The 20,550-nt window shown below is 51.6% G+C and overlaps 7 protein-coding genes across 7 annotated transcripts; 3 read left to right on the forward strand and 4 right to left on the reverse strand.

Moving 5' to 3' along the window:
* Window positions 1–135: 135 nt before the first annotated feature.
* MRS44_014204 (uncharacterized protein) lies at window positions 136–1,977 on the forward strand (the record flags this gene model as incomplete). Its single annotated transcript, XM_046279667.2, has 4 exons — window positions 136–638; window positions 689–1,302; window positions 1,349–1,523; window positions 1,578–1,977. The coding sequence occupies 4 exons, from the start codon at window positions 136–138 to the stop codon at window positions 1,975–1,977; spliced, it is 1,692 nt and encodes a 563-aa protein (XP_046127640.2).
* Window positions 1,978–3,236: 1,259 nt separating this feature from the next.
* On the forward strand, window positions 3,237–4,235 carry MRS44_014205 (uncharacterized protein; the record flags this gene model as incomplete). Its single annotated transcript, XM_065618319.1, has 6 exons — window positions 3,237–3,532; window positions 3,583–3,635; window positions 3,687–3,749; window positions 3,798–3,869; window positions 3,922–4,002; window positions 4,051–4,235. The coding sequence occupies 6 exons, from the start codon at window positions 3,237–3,239 to the stop codon at window positions 4,233–4,235; spliced, it is 750 nt and encodes a 249-aa protein (XP_065474391.1).
* A 285-nt stretch (window positions 4,236–4,520) lies between these two features.
* Window positions 4,521–6,874, reverse strand: MRS44_014206 (uncharacterized protein; the record flags this gene model as incomplete). The annotated part of the gene is made up of 3 exons (XM_065618320.1): window positions 4,521–5,879; window positions 5,933–6,116; window positions 6,168–6,874. 3 exons carry the CDS (start codon window positions 6,872–6,874, stop codon window positions 4,521–4,523), a joined length of 2,250 nt encoding a protein of 749 aa, XP_065474392.1.
* Window positions 6,875–8,251: 1,377 nt separating this feature from the next.
* MRS44_014207 (uncharacterized protein) lies at window positions 8,252–11,971 on the reverse strand (the record flags this gene model as incomplete). The annotated part of the gene is made up of 10 exons (XM_065618321.1): window positions 8,252–8,552; window positions 8,602–8,919; window positions 8,970–9,553; window positions 9,609–9,957; window positions 10,008–10,402; window positions 10,465–10,705; window positions 10,761–11,031; window positions 11,078–11,617; window positions 11,666–11,745; window positions 11,799–11,971. The coding sequence occupies 10 exons, from the start codon at window positions 11,969–11,971 to the stop codon at window positions 8,252–8,254; spliced, it is 3,252 nt and encodes a 1,083-aa protein (XP_065474393.1).
* Window positions 11,972–12,970: 999 nt separating this feature from the next.
* On the reverse strand, window positions 12,971–16,177 carry MRS44_014208 (uncharacterized protein; the record flags this gene model as incomplete). Its single annotated transcript, XM_065618322.1, has 4 exons — window positions 12,971–13,141; window positions 13,441–13,461; window positions 13,522–13,839; window positions 13,889–16,177. The coding sequence occupies 4 exons, from the start codon at window positions 16,175–16,177 to the stop codon at window positions 12,971–12,973; spliced, it is 2,799 nt and encodes a 932-aa protein (XP_065474394.1).
* A 1,044-nt stretch (window positions 16,178–17,221) lies between these two features.
* On the forward strand, window positions 17,222–19,900 carry MRS44_014209 (uncharacterized protein; the record flags this gene model as incomplete). Its single annotated transcript, XM_065618323.1, has 5 exons — window positions 17,222–17,352; window positions 17,665–17,907; window positions 17,960–17,988; window positions 18,044–18,145; window positions 18,246–19,900. The coding sequence occupies 5 exons, from the start codon at window positions 17,222–17,224 to the stop codon at window positions 19,898–19,900; spliced, it is 2,160 nt and encodes a 719-aa protein (XP_065474395.1).
* Window positions 19,901–20,029: 129 nt separating this feature from the next.
* Window positions 20,030–20,533, reverse strand: MRS44_014210 (uncharacterized protein; the record flags this gene model as incomplete). Its single annotated transcript, XM_046272289.2, has 1 exon — window positions 20,030–20,533. The coding sequence occupies one exon, from the start codon at window positions 20,531–20,533 to the stop codon at window positions 20,030–20,032; it is 504 nt and encodes a 167-aa protein (XP_046127646.1).
* Window positions 20,534–20,550: the final 17 nt, after the last annotated feature.

Consider the following 20,550-nt stretch of genomic DNA (forward strand, 5'->3'; position numbering starts at 1 on the left):
CAGCCAAGGCACACAACCGCAGATCATTCGCAGTCAGGCTCATTAAGGACACAACACGCCACATCGCGGCAACCAGCTACCACTAAATGACCTCCAGCGCCTTCAAGCCCGGGTCTTGTCGTCCCTTCACGCACAATGGGAGAGTATGAGCTGGCCTCTTTGGACTCGGAGCCTCTTTATCGTCCACCCAGCATCGCATCCAAGGCGAGTAGCCAGAAACCATTGACAGCCACGCCCGAGAAGAAGCGATATTTCGGCGGATGGAGGACCGGTCTGGCCATTTCCACTTCAGCAGCAGCTTTTGTCACGCTCGCCAACATCATCTTCCTGGGCGTCGTTGGAGCGAGGGTCAATGCCAACGGCGGAGCCCTGTGGACGGGGGACTGCAAGACTGCGAAAGAGTATTCCCTATGGCTTCACCTTGCAATCAACGCATTGGCTACCGTGTTACTTGGCGCCGGCAACTACACACAGCAGGTCTTGACCGGACCGACGAGGCAGGAAATCGACCAGGCTCACGATAAGAGGCAGTGGCTAGACATTGGCGTCTCGTCAATTCATAACCTAACCAAAATTTCTATCAAAAGAGTGGCCGCCTGGACAATTCTGGCTTTGAGCTCTCTACCGATTCACTTACTGTACGCCACAGTCAGCCACAAGAGGCCATGGGTTGCTAACAGACTGATAGATACAACTCGGTGGTCTCTTTCGAAACCAGCGCCAACTACTTCTCGGTCTACACTGCCACGCCCAACGACCTCAAGGAGACAACTCTCGCCAACGTAACCAAAACCTACAAGAACCTCAAAAGTTCTCTTAGCGATTTCGACAAGCTCCCAGTTGACGAATGTCTATCTACCTATCGTCGAAATCTCCTCTCAACCAGAGGCGATGTGATCCTCGTACTTGACACAGATATCCCATACCTCTGGAACAACAATTCCCTCCCAGTCGAGATTAACCCATTGCAAACCCAGCCCCCATCCAAAAATTGGATGTGCAACTTGGACAGTGTCTCTGGCCGTGCTGTCTCCCTCCAAGCTTGGGATTGGGAGTGCGACACGGCGGCCATCAAATCGGAAAACTGGACGATCGAATTCGATATTCAGTTGGATGCCGGTCTCAAGCCTCGCCAACCAGTACGGGTTGATCACTGCTACAGCAAGCCCACACATGAACACTGCAAAGTGGTTGTGAACCTTCCCCTGCTTGGTGGTGTTATTGCGTGCAACTTTGTCAAGCTGGTTGGGTTGGCTTTGACGTGGCTATACCTAGAAAAACGACCTCTCTTAACCCTTGGAGGTATGGTTTCCTTGGCTAAAGCTAGAACTCGCTAACAACTTGCTAGATGCCGTGGATTCGTTTCTCACCAATCCAGATCCAGCCACCGACAAGCGTCATCTCATGTCCAAGGTCTCTGGCAAAAAGCTGTCTTGGGAGCCTGGGCCTCGCGCTTGGCTTCCCCAAAAGCGCCGCTGGGCCACGGCAGTTTCATGGAGAAGATACGGAGTAACGGTTTTTCTGTATTATTCCAACTCGTACCCAATTGAATTCTTGCGTAACTAACATAAATTCAGGTGCATTGTAACGATCATAGCGGCCGCAGTCCTCCTCAGCATGGGCCTCAACACCCTAGGACATCCAAGCATGACTGCCCTATGGAACAGAGGCTTCGGCCAAGTCAACGTCGACGCTCTCATCAACTTTTCCGTGTACAACATCAACGGGGCCACGAGAATGGTGGTGATATCCAACTTGCCCCAGTTGATCTTATCTCTTCTCTACACGGCGATAAACGGCATGTGGACGACCATGCTTGTTGGAGCTGAGTGGAATAGTTACGGAATGAAACACAAAGGTCTCCGAACGACGTATCCCGTTGGGAAGCAACGCAAAACATACTGGCTGTCTCTTCCTTTGGTGAGTAGAACCCCTCTTGACTGGACGAGCATTTTGCTGACGTTTGGCGATTGTTAGCGATACGGTGTCCCTCTAATCCTCGGATCCGCTACCCTCCACTGGCTAATCTCGCAATCCATCTTCTTCGTGAAAGTCGTGCTTTGGAGAAACGACAAGATGCTAGTAGACAGATACCCAGACGAAACAACTACATGTGGCTACTCTCCCATAGCCATTATCTTTTCCATCATTCTAGGGAGTCTGATCCTATTAGCCACTGTCGGGGGGAGTATGAGAACGATGATGCCAGTGATTCCTTCGGGAGCCACGTGCTCGGCTGTCATCAGCTCTGCTTGCCACGCCCCCGAGGATGATGAGGATGCCGCTTCGGAATATGTTAGGTGGGGAGTTGTGCCTGGGACTGATCATTGCTCGATGACCAGCTTCGCAGTAGAAGATCCAGTGAGCGGGAAGTGGTATCAGTAGTACAATAGACTTAATGCAACCTTTGGAAATCCATCCATTTGGGGCTTTTGAGAGTATGGAAGGGCCTCGTATGGCCCGGTCGGTGATATTTCGTGTCGACCATCAAACTCTTTATCGCAGAAGCAATCCGTATCCGTCGAGGCCGAGGTGCCATTTAAAACCAAGCAATCTATTCTATCCACCTTATATAAGCGGAAGCTTACACCAACTTTAACTGCGCTTACCTTATTGTTAAATGGAAGCTGCTATCCCTTACCAGGTTCTTCAAACACTCCTTTCTAGAGTCCCTGCTAGACATGCCGACAGATCCGGCCCCTGCTGCCATTAACCAGATCCTAAACGGACTTTTGTGGCGAAGGGATCCGATGATTTTCGTATACAACCCAGTAATTAGGCGAATTACTTCCATACGCGGCATAAACCTCGATGCCGCGGGAAGGACTGGTTAGGAAGAAATGGCATCGATTACCGAGAGCCTCAAGCATGGGTTAGTCTTGGAACTATTGTCAAGGCCCGTTTTAGAATGTTCGTTTCATCGGCCCATAGAAATTCACTCTCAACGTGGGTCAGTTTACGATTCGTGGGTTTATTCCTTGGATTATGTTTCATGACTAAAACCCTATGCTCGCCTCTACCCCTTCTAATTAAGTCGGCCTTCTGGATACGATGTCGGTCTCTTGAATACAACCATGTTCATCTACCGATCACGGCACTGAATTGGCGTGTGATGGTTAATATAAGGCTCAACAATACCCGTGTCTTGGCTTTTCTTGGTACACCTCAAGACAGTTGATCTGTTTGTCATTTTCATAGCTTCATTCGCTCATTCATTTCTATTCAAGGCCGCCAACATGCGATCTGTATCTTCCCTTGCCGCCATCGTTGCCGCCCTCGCTGTGCGAGGTGTCGCTGGTCAGTATGATGACTGGAAGTTTGGCAACCTGTTCATGGCCGGCCCTGCCAAGAGCGCCATCAAGAAGGCGACTTATACCCTCTCTCCTCCTCCCATTCCCTGCGGAACTCAGGTCAAGGACCCTTCGCACCAGCCTTGGATGTCAATCTGGGTCGGTATCTCGGATTCGATCAGTGACCAATCCTCGGATCTGTACCAGCCTCTCCTGAACTGGGCCCCTAACAACGAGCAAGAGTAAGTTTTACGATACGAAGAAATCGAAAAGTCACTAACCACATTTGTAGGGGCTGTCCTGCTCCCAACGATGCGTGGTGCGTTGCCGCCAGTACCTTTGACTGTAAGACGAGTCGAATCCCGTTACAAAAGACCATATCTAACAGTACTTTAGCCGGAACCCAGGTTGCTCAGCCCTACGTGGCCATCCCCAAGGGCGCTTCTGTTGGTTTTGAGAGTGAGTGCATCCGCCTAGGTTCTTAGATGAAAAGCCTAACAAGACCAGTCACATTCAATGGAAAGGCCGTGACCCAGGTCGTCTCGATCAACGGAAAGGTTGTCTCTAAGCAGACCGACCGTGAGTTCAAATCCCCAGTCGCCTGCTCTAATCTCTTTCTAACCTCATTAAGGCACTGGTTCTCAAGTCCCTACCTACATCTACTCGAGCAACGAGTGCTACCTGGGCGCTTGCGGCACCCTCCAAGAGTACAGTAAGGCCACTTTCTCCTCAGACTTGATAACTCACTGACCCATTTCAGGCTGGGACGACTTCACCGTCGAGCTCACCTCGGCCGATCCCAACTTCGGCAAGACCTTCACCGTCAACGGCGGCGACTCGACCGGTCTCAAGACTTCTGACGGCGGCAAGACCTGGCATGTTGACTCCATTGTCATCGCAAAGGACTACTTCTACACTGATGGTTCCAAGAAGGAGTGCTCTTAAATTTCAAGAGGGGAGGATCGTTGTATTCTGTTCGTAGACATATTATTTGACTTGGCGATGTCGAGTTTTACAAAAAAAGACATTGCTACAATTTTGTAGATAGATAATTACAGTCTTGATTGGTCTGGAATCCTTTCTCAAATGTGAGATGAACCCTAGCTTGAGTCGAGCTTTTCAAAGGCTCAGATACTTGTCACTTCATGATTCTTGCTGATCTAAATGACACCGCCAAAGATGTTCTGGTCCGCTCATCAGACTCGGGATCGAATCTGGCAGAGTTGCAGTTCACTTCTCAATCCCCCAAACGAAGCCAATAGCATCAATGCACCCATCATAGTACCCATACACTCCGCGCAGAGCCCAAGTGCCATCAAGCGCCGGCGCAAGCGACGTCCTGGCAACCGCCGTGGTCCAGCGGTCGTGGGCATGCGGCGCGATGTACTCGTCTACCTGCTGGTACCCGTTGGTCTTGTCGAAGCCAAAGAAGGTCATGTTGGCGAGCGTCTGGTAGGGCAGGCGAGGCTGGAAGTTATCGGTGACCACGTTGACGGCCACGATGGGCCGGTCTGGCGTCTGGGAGACCGTGTGCACGGGTGACCCGTGGAGGACGCCGTAGCTCTTGCTGCTGCCGTCGGTCCAGTCCACGGTGAAGCCGCTGACCCAGTTGCCATCGCTGTGGATGCGGAGGGTCTTGAGCTTGGCGCTTTCGGGCGCGTCGTCGAGCGTGTTGAAGAAATGGCCGCGGTTGGCCATGGTGCCGATCCAGGGCGACAGCCTCGCCCAGATGGACTTGCTCTCGTGCGTGGCGATGCTCTGCTTCAGCGGGGTAGGGATAGTCTGCTTGAAGGGAAAGATGCTGTCGTTTGGTGGCTGCCAGCCGCTGTCGCCCGTTGAAGATGCGAGCTTGGCTTCCAGATCCTGAACCTTGGCCTCGAGATCCTGGATGGTAGCGTCGGTCTTCTTCTTCAGCTCCTCGACCGCCTTCTTCTTGGCATCACGGTCCTTCTTGATGGCCACCAGGCCAGCTTCCAGGCCCTCAATGATCTTGTCCTTGTCATCGCTCTCGGCCCTAGCCTGCTCGAGATCTTCCTGGGTGCGAGCAAGCTGCTTCTGCGTCGAGGCCAGGCCTGACTCCAGCTTGGCGACCCTTTGGTTGAGCTCCTTGTTGCTCTTGTCAAGCTCCTTGTTGTGCTCACGCTCCACGTCCAGTTGGCCGCTGAGGTGGCTGACCTCGGAGTTCAGCTCAGAGATCTGTGCTGACAACTGCTGGACGCGGGTCTGGGCTGCTGTCAGGGCAATCTCCGTCTCATCCAGGCGCTTCTGAAGCTTAGCCTTGGCTGCTTGCTCCTCGGCGATCATCCTGTGAGCGTCGTCGAGGGCCTTGTGGTCGGCTGCGTCGTGATCACGATCACTCGAGATGGTCTTTTGCAGGTCTTGGATCTGCTTGGTGAGCTCTGCTTCCTTCTTGGCATATTCATCACGCGCGTCGGACAGTTTCTTCTCCAGTTCGGCGCTCTTGTTCTTCTCGAGCTTGTTCTCGTTGCTGAGCTCGCTGATCTTGCCGTTGAGATCACGGATCTGCGTGTTGCACTTGTCCACCTGTTCCCTGACCCCGTGGAATGACTTGTCAAGGACGTTGAATCGCTGTGAATGGTCAGCACGGTGCTCCTGGCAACATCTGGTAGACGAGTACATACCTCGGTTGCATACTTGGCGAGGTAGCCGGCTTGGTCAACGAAAGAGGCCGTGTGCGTTAGGGTTTCGACAAGATTACGAGGGAACGGCATCTGAGTCTGGATGCGAGGAAGCGCAGCCTCGGTCTGAGGGTAGCAAACGCTCAGTTCGGACTTCTCCCTGGGTGGTTCTGGAGGAGTCATCTCGCTAAGGAGACAATGTTAGCAGCGTCGAAGAAGTCAGGGGCGTATAGCTTACTGAGAGTGAGACTGCTTGCTTACTGCTTGCGTAAGATCTCCAAGTTCCTTATCACCTTCTGGGCCCTTCATATGGACTGCAAGCTTCGCAGTTCCCTCATCTCGGATACAGGAGAGGCTGTAAGGGGCGCCGTCGAAATCAAATTTGAGAGGCTCGCTTGGTCCATTCTCCGCCCTCTGAACGGTGTTGATGGAGAACGGAACCTTGGACTTCTTTTCCGCATCCTCGGTCCACTGCCAGAAAGCCAGAACGGGCTTTCCAGCTCCGATGCCCTCTGGTACAAGGACCAAGATCGGCTCATTGCTGGCATACTTGGGCCAGTCCAGCTTCCCAGTCCAGATTCGGAAGGAATCGGTCGCCTCTCCCTGAGACTGGTGGACGCGGTCAAGAGTCATATAGCTCTTGGAGTTGGCCGGGTTCGACATGGTGATGTCAATCTTCCCGTACGCTTGCTTGGTGGTGATGACATAGGTGTAGAAGTTGTGTGACATTTCGATCATGTCCTCGCCATCCTCAGTCTTGGACACGTTTGTGACGGTCTTGGTGTCAAACCAGTTGGGCTTCCTGTTTCCGGCGGCATCCTTGGTCCACTGGGAGAAGAGGTAGACACTATCGCCGCGACGGGCCGTGCCGTCGGGGAGGATGACAATGAAGAGCTCGTCCGTGGCAGAGGTGCCCCAGTTTAGCTTTCCAGAGTAGACAAACATATTGATGACGGAATGAGTTGAAGAAGGTTGGGTTATTGAGGAGATGCTGAGAGAGATGTTCCAATTTTCACATTAGCAGGCGTCAGTAAGTGCTTTATAGTTTCGCAACTCTTCTCTTCTCTATTGTCTACCTCTTCTCTGGAAGCTCAGACTCTGTCATACAATCCACAGCTTCATCGTCAGCCACCACCAGAACACGCATCAGCATTACATTTCAATATTTTTCTGCATCTTCTGGCTAGCAACGAGCTGAGAGACCCATGTGGCTACCTGATGGCTAGATAAGGAAGGGAGAAGCAATCCCGCAGGTAAGCTGGCTACCAATGAACCTCTGTACTTCTATGAATGCCATAAAGCGGTAGACCGTTATGTTGACCCTTGTACCTTGCCATCACCATCCGGGCGGCCCTCTTCTGGCTGAGCAGCATCCATATTGGCCTTTCCTGAGACCCTCGGCCCCCCCGCTTTTATGCAGAAGGGCCTCATTCGTGCCCCGAGCGTTCCGGGACAGTCATCGTTGATTCTGTTTTCAGTCGCTGCTGACCTGCATTCTGTCACTGGCCTGAGTGGCCTCGGGCTCTTGCGGAGAAACCATCCAGGCTCACAATTGGTCCACAGCTTACATAGTGCAGGGGCCCAAGGCGCCTTGGCGCATCTCGAAATGGGAAGATGCCAGTCAAGTGGAGAGCTGAAGGTGCTGACAGCGAGAGGATGGATAGCCGTCAGCACTTGTTCAGCGAGTTGAGGAATATTGGACAGGAAACACGGTTGATGGCGCATTGGGGCCTTGGCTGTGGGCGAGTAAGCAGCTGCTCCGAATGCGGAGGGTTGCGAGGTTCGTACACCTAACGTTATGATCCTCCTGTCTAACTATGCCTTGGGGCCGAAGTGTGCAGACTCTGGCCTAGTGCTGGCAAGGCTTGCGTCCGAGGTGGCTGGACCAAGCAGAAGGGGATTGTCTTCGCAAGGCACTGCCAAACACGTTCCAGAGAAGGATTCTTCCTAATACAAGTCTAACCTGTGGGTTTTTTTTTTTTTTTTTTTTTTTTTGTATTAGATAGTAGAAATAAGAGTGCTTCCTTTCTTATTCTTAAAGGCCTAAATTACGTCTTGGTCGTACGCAAGATCAAAGAACACTATCCTCCAGTAGATACATAGACATATGTTATTATTGTCTGCAATGATGACAAGAAGCCATCAGCCACAACAGCAAAAAACACAGTCATTAATACATGACGGTATCAAAACCCAATACCGTATAACACCATAACCTAATATAGACATATGTTCTCGGTGTAAGTTACAAGTGCCCTTCATGTATAGATAGCCCGGCCCTATCGGCCAATTCTGAATTCTACCAGTGCATTGCCCCGATCCTTACCAAGCCATCCGGGCCAGCATTGAGTTTGGCCAACGACGAATGCATGCCTTCCTACCCTCATCCAAACAGAAAAGACCGAATCCAAGAGCCGCGGGATAGAAGTAGTGCTCAACCGGAACGCCAGCGGTACTCAAAACGTCTTGGAGGCTTGGGATATACAGCCAGATGACGGCAACACCCAGGGTAAACAGGATTGCAGGAAAGAGAAGCAAATTCTGCGTGCGCTTGTTGAACACGGGCGGATGTTGAAAGATTGAAAGATGTCTGTTGCGAACCGCCATGAGGTTGAACCATTGCCTGAAAGCGTCAGTTGAGCTTAAGCATATAGAGGTAAGCAGAGACTGACATGACGACAAGGTTCATAAAGTAAATCGAACTAGCCTCGTTCAGCCGGGCAGAGTAGTAATCTGGGTCAAGGTGTGTAGGAATCTCGCCAAACTTGAACCACAGGTCCGAGAAAGGGATGCCTTTTCGTTCAAGGTACCAGTACGCCATGGCAAACGAGCAGACACTCTCAATCACGCCAACAAAGGCGTACGCATGGAATATGAGCTGCCAGTTGACCAGGTGTGTCTTGCTAGGGTCTCGTGGAGGTCGGAATAGGACGTCTGCTTCGGGCTTTTCGTAGGCTAGGACGATGGCGCCGGCGCAATCGGTGAAGCAACTATGTATTGTCAGCCTTCAAGTAAAAGTATTGCCGCACGTAGCACATACCATATGATGATCATGAGGAAAGAGGATAAAATCTGCGGAAGTCCAAAGACCACGTTGGTGAACACTGGCCAAAACTCGGAGAATGAGCCTGCTGGGAGCAGGTAGGCAATGACCTTCTTAAGGTTATCAAAGACAACCCGCCCAAATCTGACAGCCTCCACAATAGCGGAAAACGACTCCAGAAGTACCATGTCGGCCGCCTCGATAGCAATGTCGGAACCACTGGTAAGACTAATGCCGACATCTGCAGCCTTGAGAGCCGGTGCATCATTAACTCCGTCACCAGTCATGCCGACAATTTGCTTCCTGGCCTGGAACTCGCGGACGATACGCAGCTTTTGATCAGGGGTTGTGCGGGAAAAGACAATCTCGTTATACTTGCAGAGCTGTTCCCATTGGTGTTCATTGAGACTCATCAACTCTGCGCCAGAGAGGAGCAGCGCGGCATCTCGCGGTGGCTTTGAGTCGTCTGCGCCTTCTGTTGGGAATCTCACAAGGGAGGATGCATTGTGGACGACTTGAGCAGTAACCATGCCACATTGGCGAGCGATAGCCAAGGCTGTAAGTCCAAAGTCGCCAGTGACCTGTAAGTTTCAGCATCAGAAGCCCATTTCAACGCTTTTAGGTGACCAGACAGACCATAAAGGCACGGATTCCAGCTCCACGCAGAGTGGCAATAACCTCAGGCATCTCAGGACGAGGCGGATCGATCATGGCCAGGAGTGAAACCAGGGTCAACCCAGATTGAAGTTCGTGCATCATCTGAGTCTCGAATTCGGGTGACGATGGATCAGGCAGGATCCTATCGGCGCCAAGTATCTTGCGAGCGAGTAGAATCACACGCTTGCCATTGGAGGACCACTGGTCTTTGAGTTGCTTCACTGCCATGGCTTCGTCCTCAGTCAAGGCCGCCACAGAGCCATCTGGTTGAACCATGCTGGTGCATCGTCCAAGCAGAATGTCCGGGGCACCCTTGATTGTCAGCAGCCTGAAGCTGTTAGTACAGAGAAAAAGAACGCTTTTCAGGGTACAACTTACACGCTGCCAGCCGTGAACTCCTTGGCCCCTGACACGCCAAGGCAAGTATCAACATCTTGGTTCTTAGAAGTAGTAAATGCCTTTGCCATGAACTTGTTCTTGCTGTTAAAAGATAGCTCAAAAACGCTCGTCCACGCCTTGCGTAGCTCTGAGACGGGACCAAACCCTTCCGAGAGCCTCAAGGCTGCCTGATCGGTGGCATCTCCAAAGATGTGCCGGTCCGCCAGAGCCTCTTTCTCAGATTCGGGGTCGAATTCAGCAGAGTTGCAGAGTCCCGCCACTGCTCGAATTTGATGGATGCCTAAGCTTCCTTGTTTGAGGCGGATGTCGTCCATGGCTGACTCGGGAGTAAAAGTGGTGGTGTATAGAGAGCAGTCGGTGGCAAACATCTTGTTCTGTATGCCTGTTAACGATCCACTGTCCACAGTATCATTTCATTCTAGCTCAATATGCATACCTTGGTCAAGGTTCCAGTCTTGTCGGAGCAGATGACAGAGACTGAACCTAGAGTCTCGACTGTTTTAAGTGACTTGCACAGAATCTTGTTCTTCTTCATTAGATTCGCCGTGATAGTCAGGCTAGACGTAACGGCGATTGGAAGACCCTCGGGGATATACGCAATGGCCACGCTGACACAGCTCACGATGAGAGCAGATACATTGATCCAGTCAGGGTGAGACTTGCGGAGCCATCCAGCCCTAAGGTAGAGTTAGCAAATGTTCAAGTTCAAGCATGATTTTGACGGTTTCATACCAGACGGCCACTAGAATAATGATCCACGACACCATGATGAGAACGATGAGCGAAACAAAGCGAAAGATGTCCTTCTCCATCGTTGTCAACCCCGTTTTGGGTTCGCCAGTCAGTTTTGCAATTTGGCCAAAGACTGTCGCATCACCAGTGGAAACGACAACACCGAGCGCACTACCGGAAACACAATGCGTGCCTTGCAGGCCAATGCAGTGTGTCTCGAGGTAGTTGTCATCAGTCGAGTCGACAGTAGCCTTGATAGGCTTTGATTCACCTGGTCGAGTCAGACATGCATCTCCCGACAAAGGTCAGATACTCACCAGTCAGAACAGCACGGTCAACCGACGTATCATGCGAGACCTGGAGGTAGCGAACATCGGCGGGGATCCTGTTCCCAGCCTTGATGAAGATGACATCGCCAGCAACAACATCGGTAGCGCTGGCTTCAACCTTGGCACCATCGCGAAGAAGAACGCACGACTCGGGAAGCATCTCGGTGATGGACTGCATAACACGAGAGGAGGACCAGTCTTGCCACCCATTGAAGGCCGCCTGAATTACAAAGACAGCCACGAGGACTATACCCAAGGCGAGGTTTGCGATGGCTGGAGGATCTCCCAGGGGCTTCCACGAGATGAAGACGAGAATGCCTCCAACGCAGAGGATAGACCCGAAACCTTTGAAGAAGTATCCGAATATCTTCCAAAACAAGGGGTTCGGGAGAGGAGAGATCTTGTTTTTGCCCTGCTTTCGCAACCGATCGTCGGCTTCTCGAGCCGACAGGCCATGAGCCATGTCGACTTGAAGGCGTTTCTGAACTTCTTCGACTTGCAGCTTGTGCCATTCGATGGTTTCAAATTCTAGAAGTGTCAGCTTGATGACATCGATTCATAGGATGCCGTACATACTCAAAACAACAGCATCCTTGGCCTTGGACTTGGACTGCACGTGATGGTGGCTTCTCTCAGCGTCGTCAATCTCGAACGAGCTGGGTTCACTTGGTCAGACATCAATCACTTACAAAACTGGTGGTTGACTCACATGCTGCGATACTGGATCGGCAGGGTCGCGTTCCCTCGGCGGCTCTGACTCGACGAGCGCTTCTGAGGCCTCGGTTCGCCATCGGCCTCAGGACCAGTCTGCGTTCTACCGCTGGCCCTGGTGCCGTCCTCCTCGTCACCGGTCTTCCAACGCAGGGATCCTAACACGGCCATGTTGCAAATACTAGATTATCGTGATCAAATGCGAAAGAGATGATGTTGGAATGTGGTCAAACTCATTGTCATCGAACGAGGGTCTTATATGGACAAGATGCAATGCGACACCAAGGGGGCCATCCGAGCGCATCTTCTCAGGCACAGACGCCACACCGGAAGCACAGATTCGGTATGCCTTTGACCACCAGCTGAATATGACCTCGTCTCCAACAAAGACCAGCTCTCCCACACCCTCCAAGAGACAATCCATAACGTTAAATTTACCTAATTGTTTTCCCAGTCCCTTTTCTCTTCTTAAATGCCTCACAGAGGACTCTCTCGCGACAAGAGGAGGCCTCCTGATCCTGAAATGCATTGACTGACTCCGTCCAAGGGGATGTGCGGTACATCATGTACGGCATGCATTCCCCGCACGTCAGCTCCTGAGGTAGAGATACTTGGACAGTACTTATGACCGCTAGCGGCTCTTTTGGCCTGTCATTTGTGACTGAACCCCTGGATGGCGGTGACAGATGGACGCCCGCCTCCACGCCGAGCAAAAGGGCGAATATGTTCTGACAACCTCAAATCCCTCAACGCAGGAAGTAATTACATATGACATTGAGTCAAATATAATCCTGACGAGCTAAAAACTGGCCCTTTTCCCTTCCCATCCCACGTCCACTCTTCCACAGAGCATGACCCCCGCGCCTCGCTTCTTCTAGCGGTTCCCATGGCGGGATCCCAAGAGAACCCTGAAAGCCATGGCATGGACTCCAGCACGTTTTGGGGGCTTCTTTTAGTTGCACTCATCATAGCAATCTTTGTCATCATCTACATTGCCCACCGTGCCTTGCACACTCGGCCAGTTCCCGATGTCATTGGCCACCAACTCCTCCGATTCAGAACGACAGCGGGCTTGGGGAGAGACGCGGTAGAGAACATTCCCACCGTCGAGTTTCATGAGCGGCCGGCCGCAAGCAAGTCCCCTATACACATTTTTCGAAATCCCCCAGTTCACGCAAAACCGCCTACGCCAAAACGCTCGATAATCCAAGTGTTCCAGCACCATCCGGGCTTCTCCCCTCGCTCTCTCGAGTCTGGGACAGCCAAGACACAAGAGGTGTCTTCTCTATGCTCCATTTGCACAGAAGACTTCACTGAGGGAGCAAGGTTAAGAAAACTGCCCTGTGGACACGTTTTCCACCCACAGTGTATAGATCCGTGGCTGATAAATCGCGCCCGTACTTGTCCTCTATGGTTGGTAAGCCCAGAGCCGACATGAGCAGACAACCAGCTAACATGGGTAATCCCCAATCTCAAGTCGAGTCGATCTGGCCTTTTTATCTGGCATGGCTATTCCCCAAGTGCCGCCTGCGGTCCGTGTGGCTCCCACCCACAGCAACAGGGCTGCTGGTCGGAGCTAGCATGCTCTAACAGGGCTGTCAAGGGGATTTACCTTGTATCAAGTAGTTTTCTATACTCACCTCAGCTTGAAAGAGATGGTCCTGATTAGTTATCCCTTGAAGTCATAAAATCTCACCCCCATTTGCTTGCTCTCATCATACCCCTGAAAAGTAGAACCCCGCGACGACAACCACATACGCAAGCAAAAGAATGCTCCCCTTGAAATAATTGCTCTTCCCTTCGCCATACAAGTACCCCAGAAGGAACACACAAATGACAACAAGCACCATATCCCACTGTGGGAAAACGAGGGGAAACACATAGTTCCTCAAATCCTCATGAGGGCCAGGCTGTGAGTGGAACACTGCAGAAAATAAGACAAGGGCCGGGATCTGGAGGAGGCAGACCTGAAGCACGTAGGCAGAGCCAATCTCCATCGACAGGGCAATATTACCGTTGGTGGCAAATAGAATGGCATTCTTCGGGCTGTGTGAGCGACGGTATCTTGTGGAGGGCAAGGAAACGTACCCAGATTTCTGTCGTGTTTGGCACGAGGGCGAAAATGGTCAATCCGACAAACTTTTCATCTACATGGACTTCTTTGAGGATTGAATCAACCATCTCAATGATGATATTTGCAAGAATGCCGTAGAGAATCGTTGATCCCAATAGTATCAGCAGGCTCTTTGTTCTGCTCCAGTTGGGTACAGAATGCCAGTCATTGTCTTTTGATGCTATCGTCCTGGTAACTTGAGCGTCTGTGGATGCGATGGATGCTCTGTTTGTGACATCCTGAGCGCCATCCTCCTCAGGCAATTCAGGCAGAATATCGCAGTCTCTTCGTGCCAGATTCCTAGGTGGAACCTCTGGCTCGACCCTTTGCAATGGGGATGACAGAGGAGATAGTGCTCCACGTGGAGATCCTACTGTGGTGGTCGGCCTGATGCTTCCGCGATGGCTGGTGAAGGAGTGTCTTCGAGACTCAAAGGGTGCACCAATGGGAATTGCTGGCCTTCCCTGGGTCAAAGATGTAGTCACTGACTCTCGTCTACGCGACTGGTGCTTCTTGTCCTCTGCATCACCGGCCCAAATGACAGCGGCGTGGGTGCGAAGAGTAAACAGCAAGCCAATCACATATGCCAGTAGGAGAAGAGCAGCACAGGAGTAGCTGAATGGCCGAAGAACATGGACATAAAGATCCTCATCAAGATCAAGCTCCTGGGAGATGGAACAGATTCGGCAATTTGCGATACTCCGCTGAGAGTTAACCATCAAGCTCTGGGTGGGTTTGTAGGAGCAGCCCTGGCATCTCATGACATGAGTGCCATACACTGCGTAGAATAGTGTAGGGCTAAAGACCCCAATGATGGCGAAAAGCAGCATGGTTGAGGTGACACCAGCTGATTTGGAGTTGAACCGCTGAGTCTTGCGCTTGAGGGCACCAAAACACATGGACAGTCCTGGGAGGAAAAGAACCCCAGCAAAGATGCTTCCAATGATGCATCCCTCGACAAGGCGGCTCTTACCCTGCCTGAGGGCCACACAGTAGAAGAGGACCTCGAATATAGTAGAGAAGAATGCATTCACCACGGCGCTCACGCCCATAGATGACTGAGCTGAGATTGAAGCGACAGCCTGACCTATGAAATAAGCCAGCGGTACAATTCCAAGAAGGCTAGACGGGAAGAGTAAACCAGGCGGAAGAGTAAAGGTTTGAATATGCAAGAGCTTCTGAAGGATAAGCCAGTTGAAGATTATGATCAAGGCAATGCCCATGAGGTCGATGAGAAAGATGCTGTTCCCGCCTATGGAGTAGCGCCAGTATCGAAAGCCAACGGCAGAGTATGTGCAGAGCAAGACTTTGGACTCTTGGTCCTCGGATGAGCGAGCCGAGTGAGCGTCTGAATCGAAAGAAATGGCGAGAGGGCAATGTCGAAGATGACGGAGAAGATGCATGCAGGTCTTGGCCATGGGAATGGTAAAGACGAGGGCCCAGCAAATGATTGAAGCCAGGAACAACGGCGGGATAATAAAGAGGTATAGAACAGGAAAGAAGACGATCTTTCCACTGTTCCACTGGCCTCGGCCAAACATGGGACTCTGTCCCGTGGGTTGTCCTTGTCTAGGACCGAAGAAAAGATGGCCAGGATTCAGGCTGCCATTCTGCCATTGCTCATATTCATGCATGCTGCGTCCCTGGTTGAGGTGGTCGTCTGTCTCAAGTCGCACAAGCTTTCCAAAGGGATAGAAGAGGTATCTGGCCAGGCCACACAAGGCTCGCCCATATTCTCGCGAACTAGAGGTTGAACAGGCGATACAGACAAGACCCCCGGTAGCTGCCAGGACAGCTAGCCACCAACCAAATAAAACAGTCCAGAGGATGTTGAACAGCAACGACCACAAATTGGCCTTCTGGCCTGGTATGGAGTGAATATCGCGGCTCTCATCGTCTTCGGGTGGTTTGCCTTGTTGGTAAAGGGCGGGTTTCCATAGCCTGATTCCAAAGGGATGTGTCTCGTTGATGGCTTGCTGGCGGAGTTTGAGAGTGAAGCTCCCAGCGTCCGAGTCGACCTCCGCATCATCTTGCACAGGTGGCTCGTCCGGGGCTTCTGTCAACTCCAACCTAGGTATTCCAGAGGGAGCAGTTTGGCCAACGTGCTGATGCTCTGAAGGAACAAAGCCAGGAGGAGCTGATTTCCTGCGGCCTACGATACGGCGTCTGAATGCATCAGCCTCGACTTCGGCGGTATCGTCGTCTGCGGAAAAGAGATGGTCTCGACGGGGCACTCGTAGGGTCGTCGACAGTCGACGAGGCATTGCAACGTGAGATGTGTCAAATCAGGCCTCTTTCAGGATTAAACAGGTGCGATAGGGCCGGCAGCAAAGACACGAGCATCGGAATGTAAAGCCATTCTCTCCCCTTCTCGTCAGAGCATTGAGAGGGCATTTAGAATCCCCCATCGTCCCGCAAACTACGCACCACACTGCCACCGTCAATAGCCTGCCTGGGTCAGATGCGCTCCACAGCACGAGGCCTAGAACATGTTTTACCTGCTCACCGATCAGCGTTGGAGGCGTTATGCTTGATGATGCTGTCATGGTAGGTAAATGCCTCTCACTACCGCGCTGTACATTGACTCAACATACGCATCTGCCGCCAACCGAGATGGAGACCGGGAGGCCGCCAGCCGTAAAGCATACGAATAGAGTATCCCGATCTGTACGCTTAACTTGATATGATCGTCGTGACCGGGGCCGGGAATAGCATCTCCACTCGAGCTAATATGCCGTGTATCAGGTAGTCGACAACCATACAAAACACCAAGATTTCTACTTATCTCTACAATACAAAAGGGCATTACCATGCCCGATCCAGCGTCGCCGCAACGCCCTTCCAAAAATCCCTCAACCACCGCCACTTCGCATTCGACACTCGCCCTCTGCACGTCGTCGTCACTGTCATTTCTCATGTCGCACAACCAACGCAAGCATCGTCCGGGGATGCCAAGCTTTGTGCCCCTGTCTTCCTGTGTGCACAGGCCAAGGAATCGAAGTTCAAAATGCGCTTAATCGAGGCACCCGTGAGACAACTTGGTTCCAGGAGCAACTACGTACACTCATTCACCCGAATATTCCGTCCAGACTTGAGGCAATTCCTGGAATCAATTAGTCTGACCTTTTCTGTCGTCCCATCCCACGTAAAAGCTGGGAATTCCAGGTTGGATTTATCCCTCATACCGTACCTCTTTCACCTGTTCATTTCCGGTGGGTGGATCGTCGTCTGTACCACGTTGCCAAGCTCCCTCTGACCGACGCTAAAAAGCTTACCTGGACCCTTGTCGTGTCAACAGAGAGCTTGACATGTGCCATGACGCAGCTAGTTTCTCTTGCCGTCTGTCCAAGGAGGCGCAGCTCGGCTCCGTACGCTCCCTCGACACAGCCCCCGTCCCCTCTCGAGTCATTGCAGACAAGTGCCCCGTGCAGGTTGTCAGGTATGTCGATCGTAGGTATGATTGGGTCACCATCCGATAAGGTATTTCGTTTGTACCGTAGGAGCCACTTTTGAATCAGACAGGTCCCGTGTGGTCGTACTTGTGCCTGATACTCTCAGCGTCATCGGTAGAGAACAAGTCTCGCATGGTATTTCCCGTAGTGTGCTCCAATTCGCGCTTGATGCTATGGCAAATTTCTCCACACATCCAGAGGCAAAGGTCACAGCCTCACGATCCGCTGATCTCCTAAGTTCACGAGAGGGGAAGGTCAAGCGATCTAAACGATGAAAAATCCCTCTGAACCTCCTGTAGCTATTACGGTTTCTGCCCGTCTTTTCAGAGGCTGGCCTTGTACTCAAGCGCTACATCCGTATTCCCTCTAATCCGTGCAATGGACGACAGCATAGACGATGCCGACCCAAGCCCCGGCAGCCACGTCGAACAAGACGACAACGACATTCTCTTCTTTGAAGCGGATGAAAGCGTCGAGACCGATCCATGTTTTGACCTGGAACAAGACCGCCGTGCACCTCCGGTCTTCATCACCATCCACCGGTAAGCTTTAATGGGGATAGACATTCTCTCGAAACTGTGCTGACCTGTCAAGGATAAGAAAGTTCATTCTCGCAAGCCTTGGTATACTGTCCGGCACAGATAAATCTGCCCTTGACAGATACTGACTGTCAAATAGACGATCCATATTCTCTGGATCATATGACTAGCCCAAGATTCAACAACCTCGTTATCCGCCCATTGCTCGACAGGTTGTACGATGAGTATGACTACTCAATAGGTTCGTATGCTTCCTTCGCCATCTCTATCCGTTCACCATGTCCTCGCTGCAAGTAACGCATGTCCCCAAAGTCTCGAAGCCACTGACTTGCCGTGACTAGTATATTGCCTTTTGGCAAACCGTGTTCAGTTCCTTCGCGAACAGTCCAGCGTTGTCCATCAAAGCACCAGCATCGCCAGAGCCAACCTGTGCGAGCTACTAGCCATACGTATCATACGCAACTTTCAAGAAGACAACCCTGGTCAGGGTGGCTTACTCACACTCTCCAAAATCCTCGTCGAAGGCTTTGATCCTTTTTCGGGTGCCCCGGAGGATGTTCAAACTTCAGGCCGATACCCTCAATGGCCAATCCAAAACCGTGGTGGACACGAAAGGAAGATCACAGCCCTCGAGCTGGCCATCATCTCTGAGAGCAAGAACTTTATTAGTTCGCCGGGCTGCCAGCGAGTCATTGAGGCAGTTTATCAAGGGTGGATTGTGTATACGCCACTGTCCTTTGTCGACCTTCTGCCGAACCACTTCGAGTATCAGCCTGTCTCTCTCTACGATCCCCAGAAGGCGCCTTTGCTCAATCACCGTCGGCTTATCGTGCCTCGTTCTCGTTATGCCATTGAGTTCGTGCAATACATCGTTCTGGTTGTGTTATACATCTTGGCAATGATGCACCGCGGTACCAACGCTCTGTGGATGTACGAGACGCTCTTCATAAGCTACTCGGCCGGTTGGGTCCTGCATGAATTTGCCGCCATCATCGAACATGGATGGACCATTCACTCCCAGAAGCTGTGGTCATTTCTGGATCTCACCTTCACGCTCATCTTCACCGTGTACGTTATAATCCGGGGTTGCGAAGTCACCATTGTGTCCATGGAAAGGGGCATGGCACTCAACTTCTTATGCCTGGCAGCACCTGTGCTGCTCACTCGACTGGCTTTCAACATTCTTCCGGATCACATCGTCTTCATATCACTCCACGCAATGATGAAAGAATTTCTAATCCTGACTTTTCTCGCAACCTGGTGCTTCACTGGTTTCCTACTGGCACTACAGTGGTTGGCAACAGGAGACGAGTCGACCACTATTCCTGGAGATTTCACCATCATCAAGTGGCTTCTATGGATCTGGTTTGGTCTGGATGGAACTGGAATCGAGGCATCTGTTCAGTTTCATGCTATCCTCGGACCAGGTCTCACAATCGCTTTTGCGTTTCTCGGCAATACTCTATTCCTCACTATTCTTGTCTCACTTCTCACGAATCGGTTCTCCAAGATTGTTACGTCAGAAACGGTAGAGATACAGTTCAGACGTGCAGTTTTGACATTCGAAGGCGTCAAGAGCGATGCTATTTTCGCTTATCCGCCGCCTTTCAACCTATTCGCCCTTGTTATACTTCTTCCCCTGAGGTGCATTCTTTCACCACGAACCTTTCACCTCACGCACGTAACACTTGTCAGAATATCCAACGCCCCGCTATTACTTGTCATTGGCCTCTACGAGAGGCATCGGCAATGGGCCACAGTATCAGGAAGGAAGTCATCTAGACCGTGGCAGTTCACAGGTTTCTCGCCTCATGGCGATATACAGGCTGTTTTCGAGGTTGAACCGCCATTGTATGTCCAAGAGGAGGCTGACGAGCTAGATGGCTTGAGTGAGATGGGCTTTTCGGACAACGACGCGGTTTCCAGGTTGTCGAGGGAGATGAGGCCACCAGTTGTGTTCTCACTAAGCAACGCGAAAGTAGGGAGCCCGAGGTAGACGATAGTAGGCACCTAATATAGACACCGCTGGCTGTGCATATATTGGTCGCCGTAATAAAAGTCCTCCAGACTGAATGACATTGGTGATTCTATTTCAAATCCCCTAACGAGCTAGACTATAGCACACTTATTCAAGCTTGTGGTCTGATTCTATGAAGACGGGACGGTCCTCGTAAATGCCATCTTTCAGGTCCTTACGTATCTTGTCAAACTTCTCCTTATGCTTTTCCATAATTTCCCGCTCCTCTTTCCGCCCCTCTTCTGACAATGGCGGAGGAAGTATACCAGCAGGTGGATTATACCACTGTTCTTTCGGTACTCTGGTTCCGTCGACTCCACGGTAGCGTTTCTCTGCCTCCTCATCGTATGGTAGACGATCGAGAAGAGCCTTGATCAAGGCAGGCCTCAAAGGGGTAGCGTAGTGAATGTTGCGATCGGCGTCGAGAAAGCGAAATACTCCATCATCGCCGAGGTGTGCAATACCCATCAAGTCAGGGTCGCGATCCATGTGACGCAAGATATCGCTCATTTCTTTTTGTTCCGGTGGAAGAGCTTCGTATGTAATGCCATCTTCAGTGCTGCATTGTGGTGTTTCTGTGGTCTCTTGAGCCTTTGGGCTGGGTTGAGACATGATTTATCAGGATGCTG

The sequence above is a fragment of the Fusarium solani genome (assembly GCF_023522795.1).
Source record: "Fusarium solani strain SB1 chromosome Unknown bctg00000010, whole genome shotgun sequence".
NCBI classification, from domain to species: Eukaryota; Fungi; Ascomycota; class Sordariomycetes; order Hypocreales; family Nectriaceae; genus Fusarium; species Fusarium solani.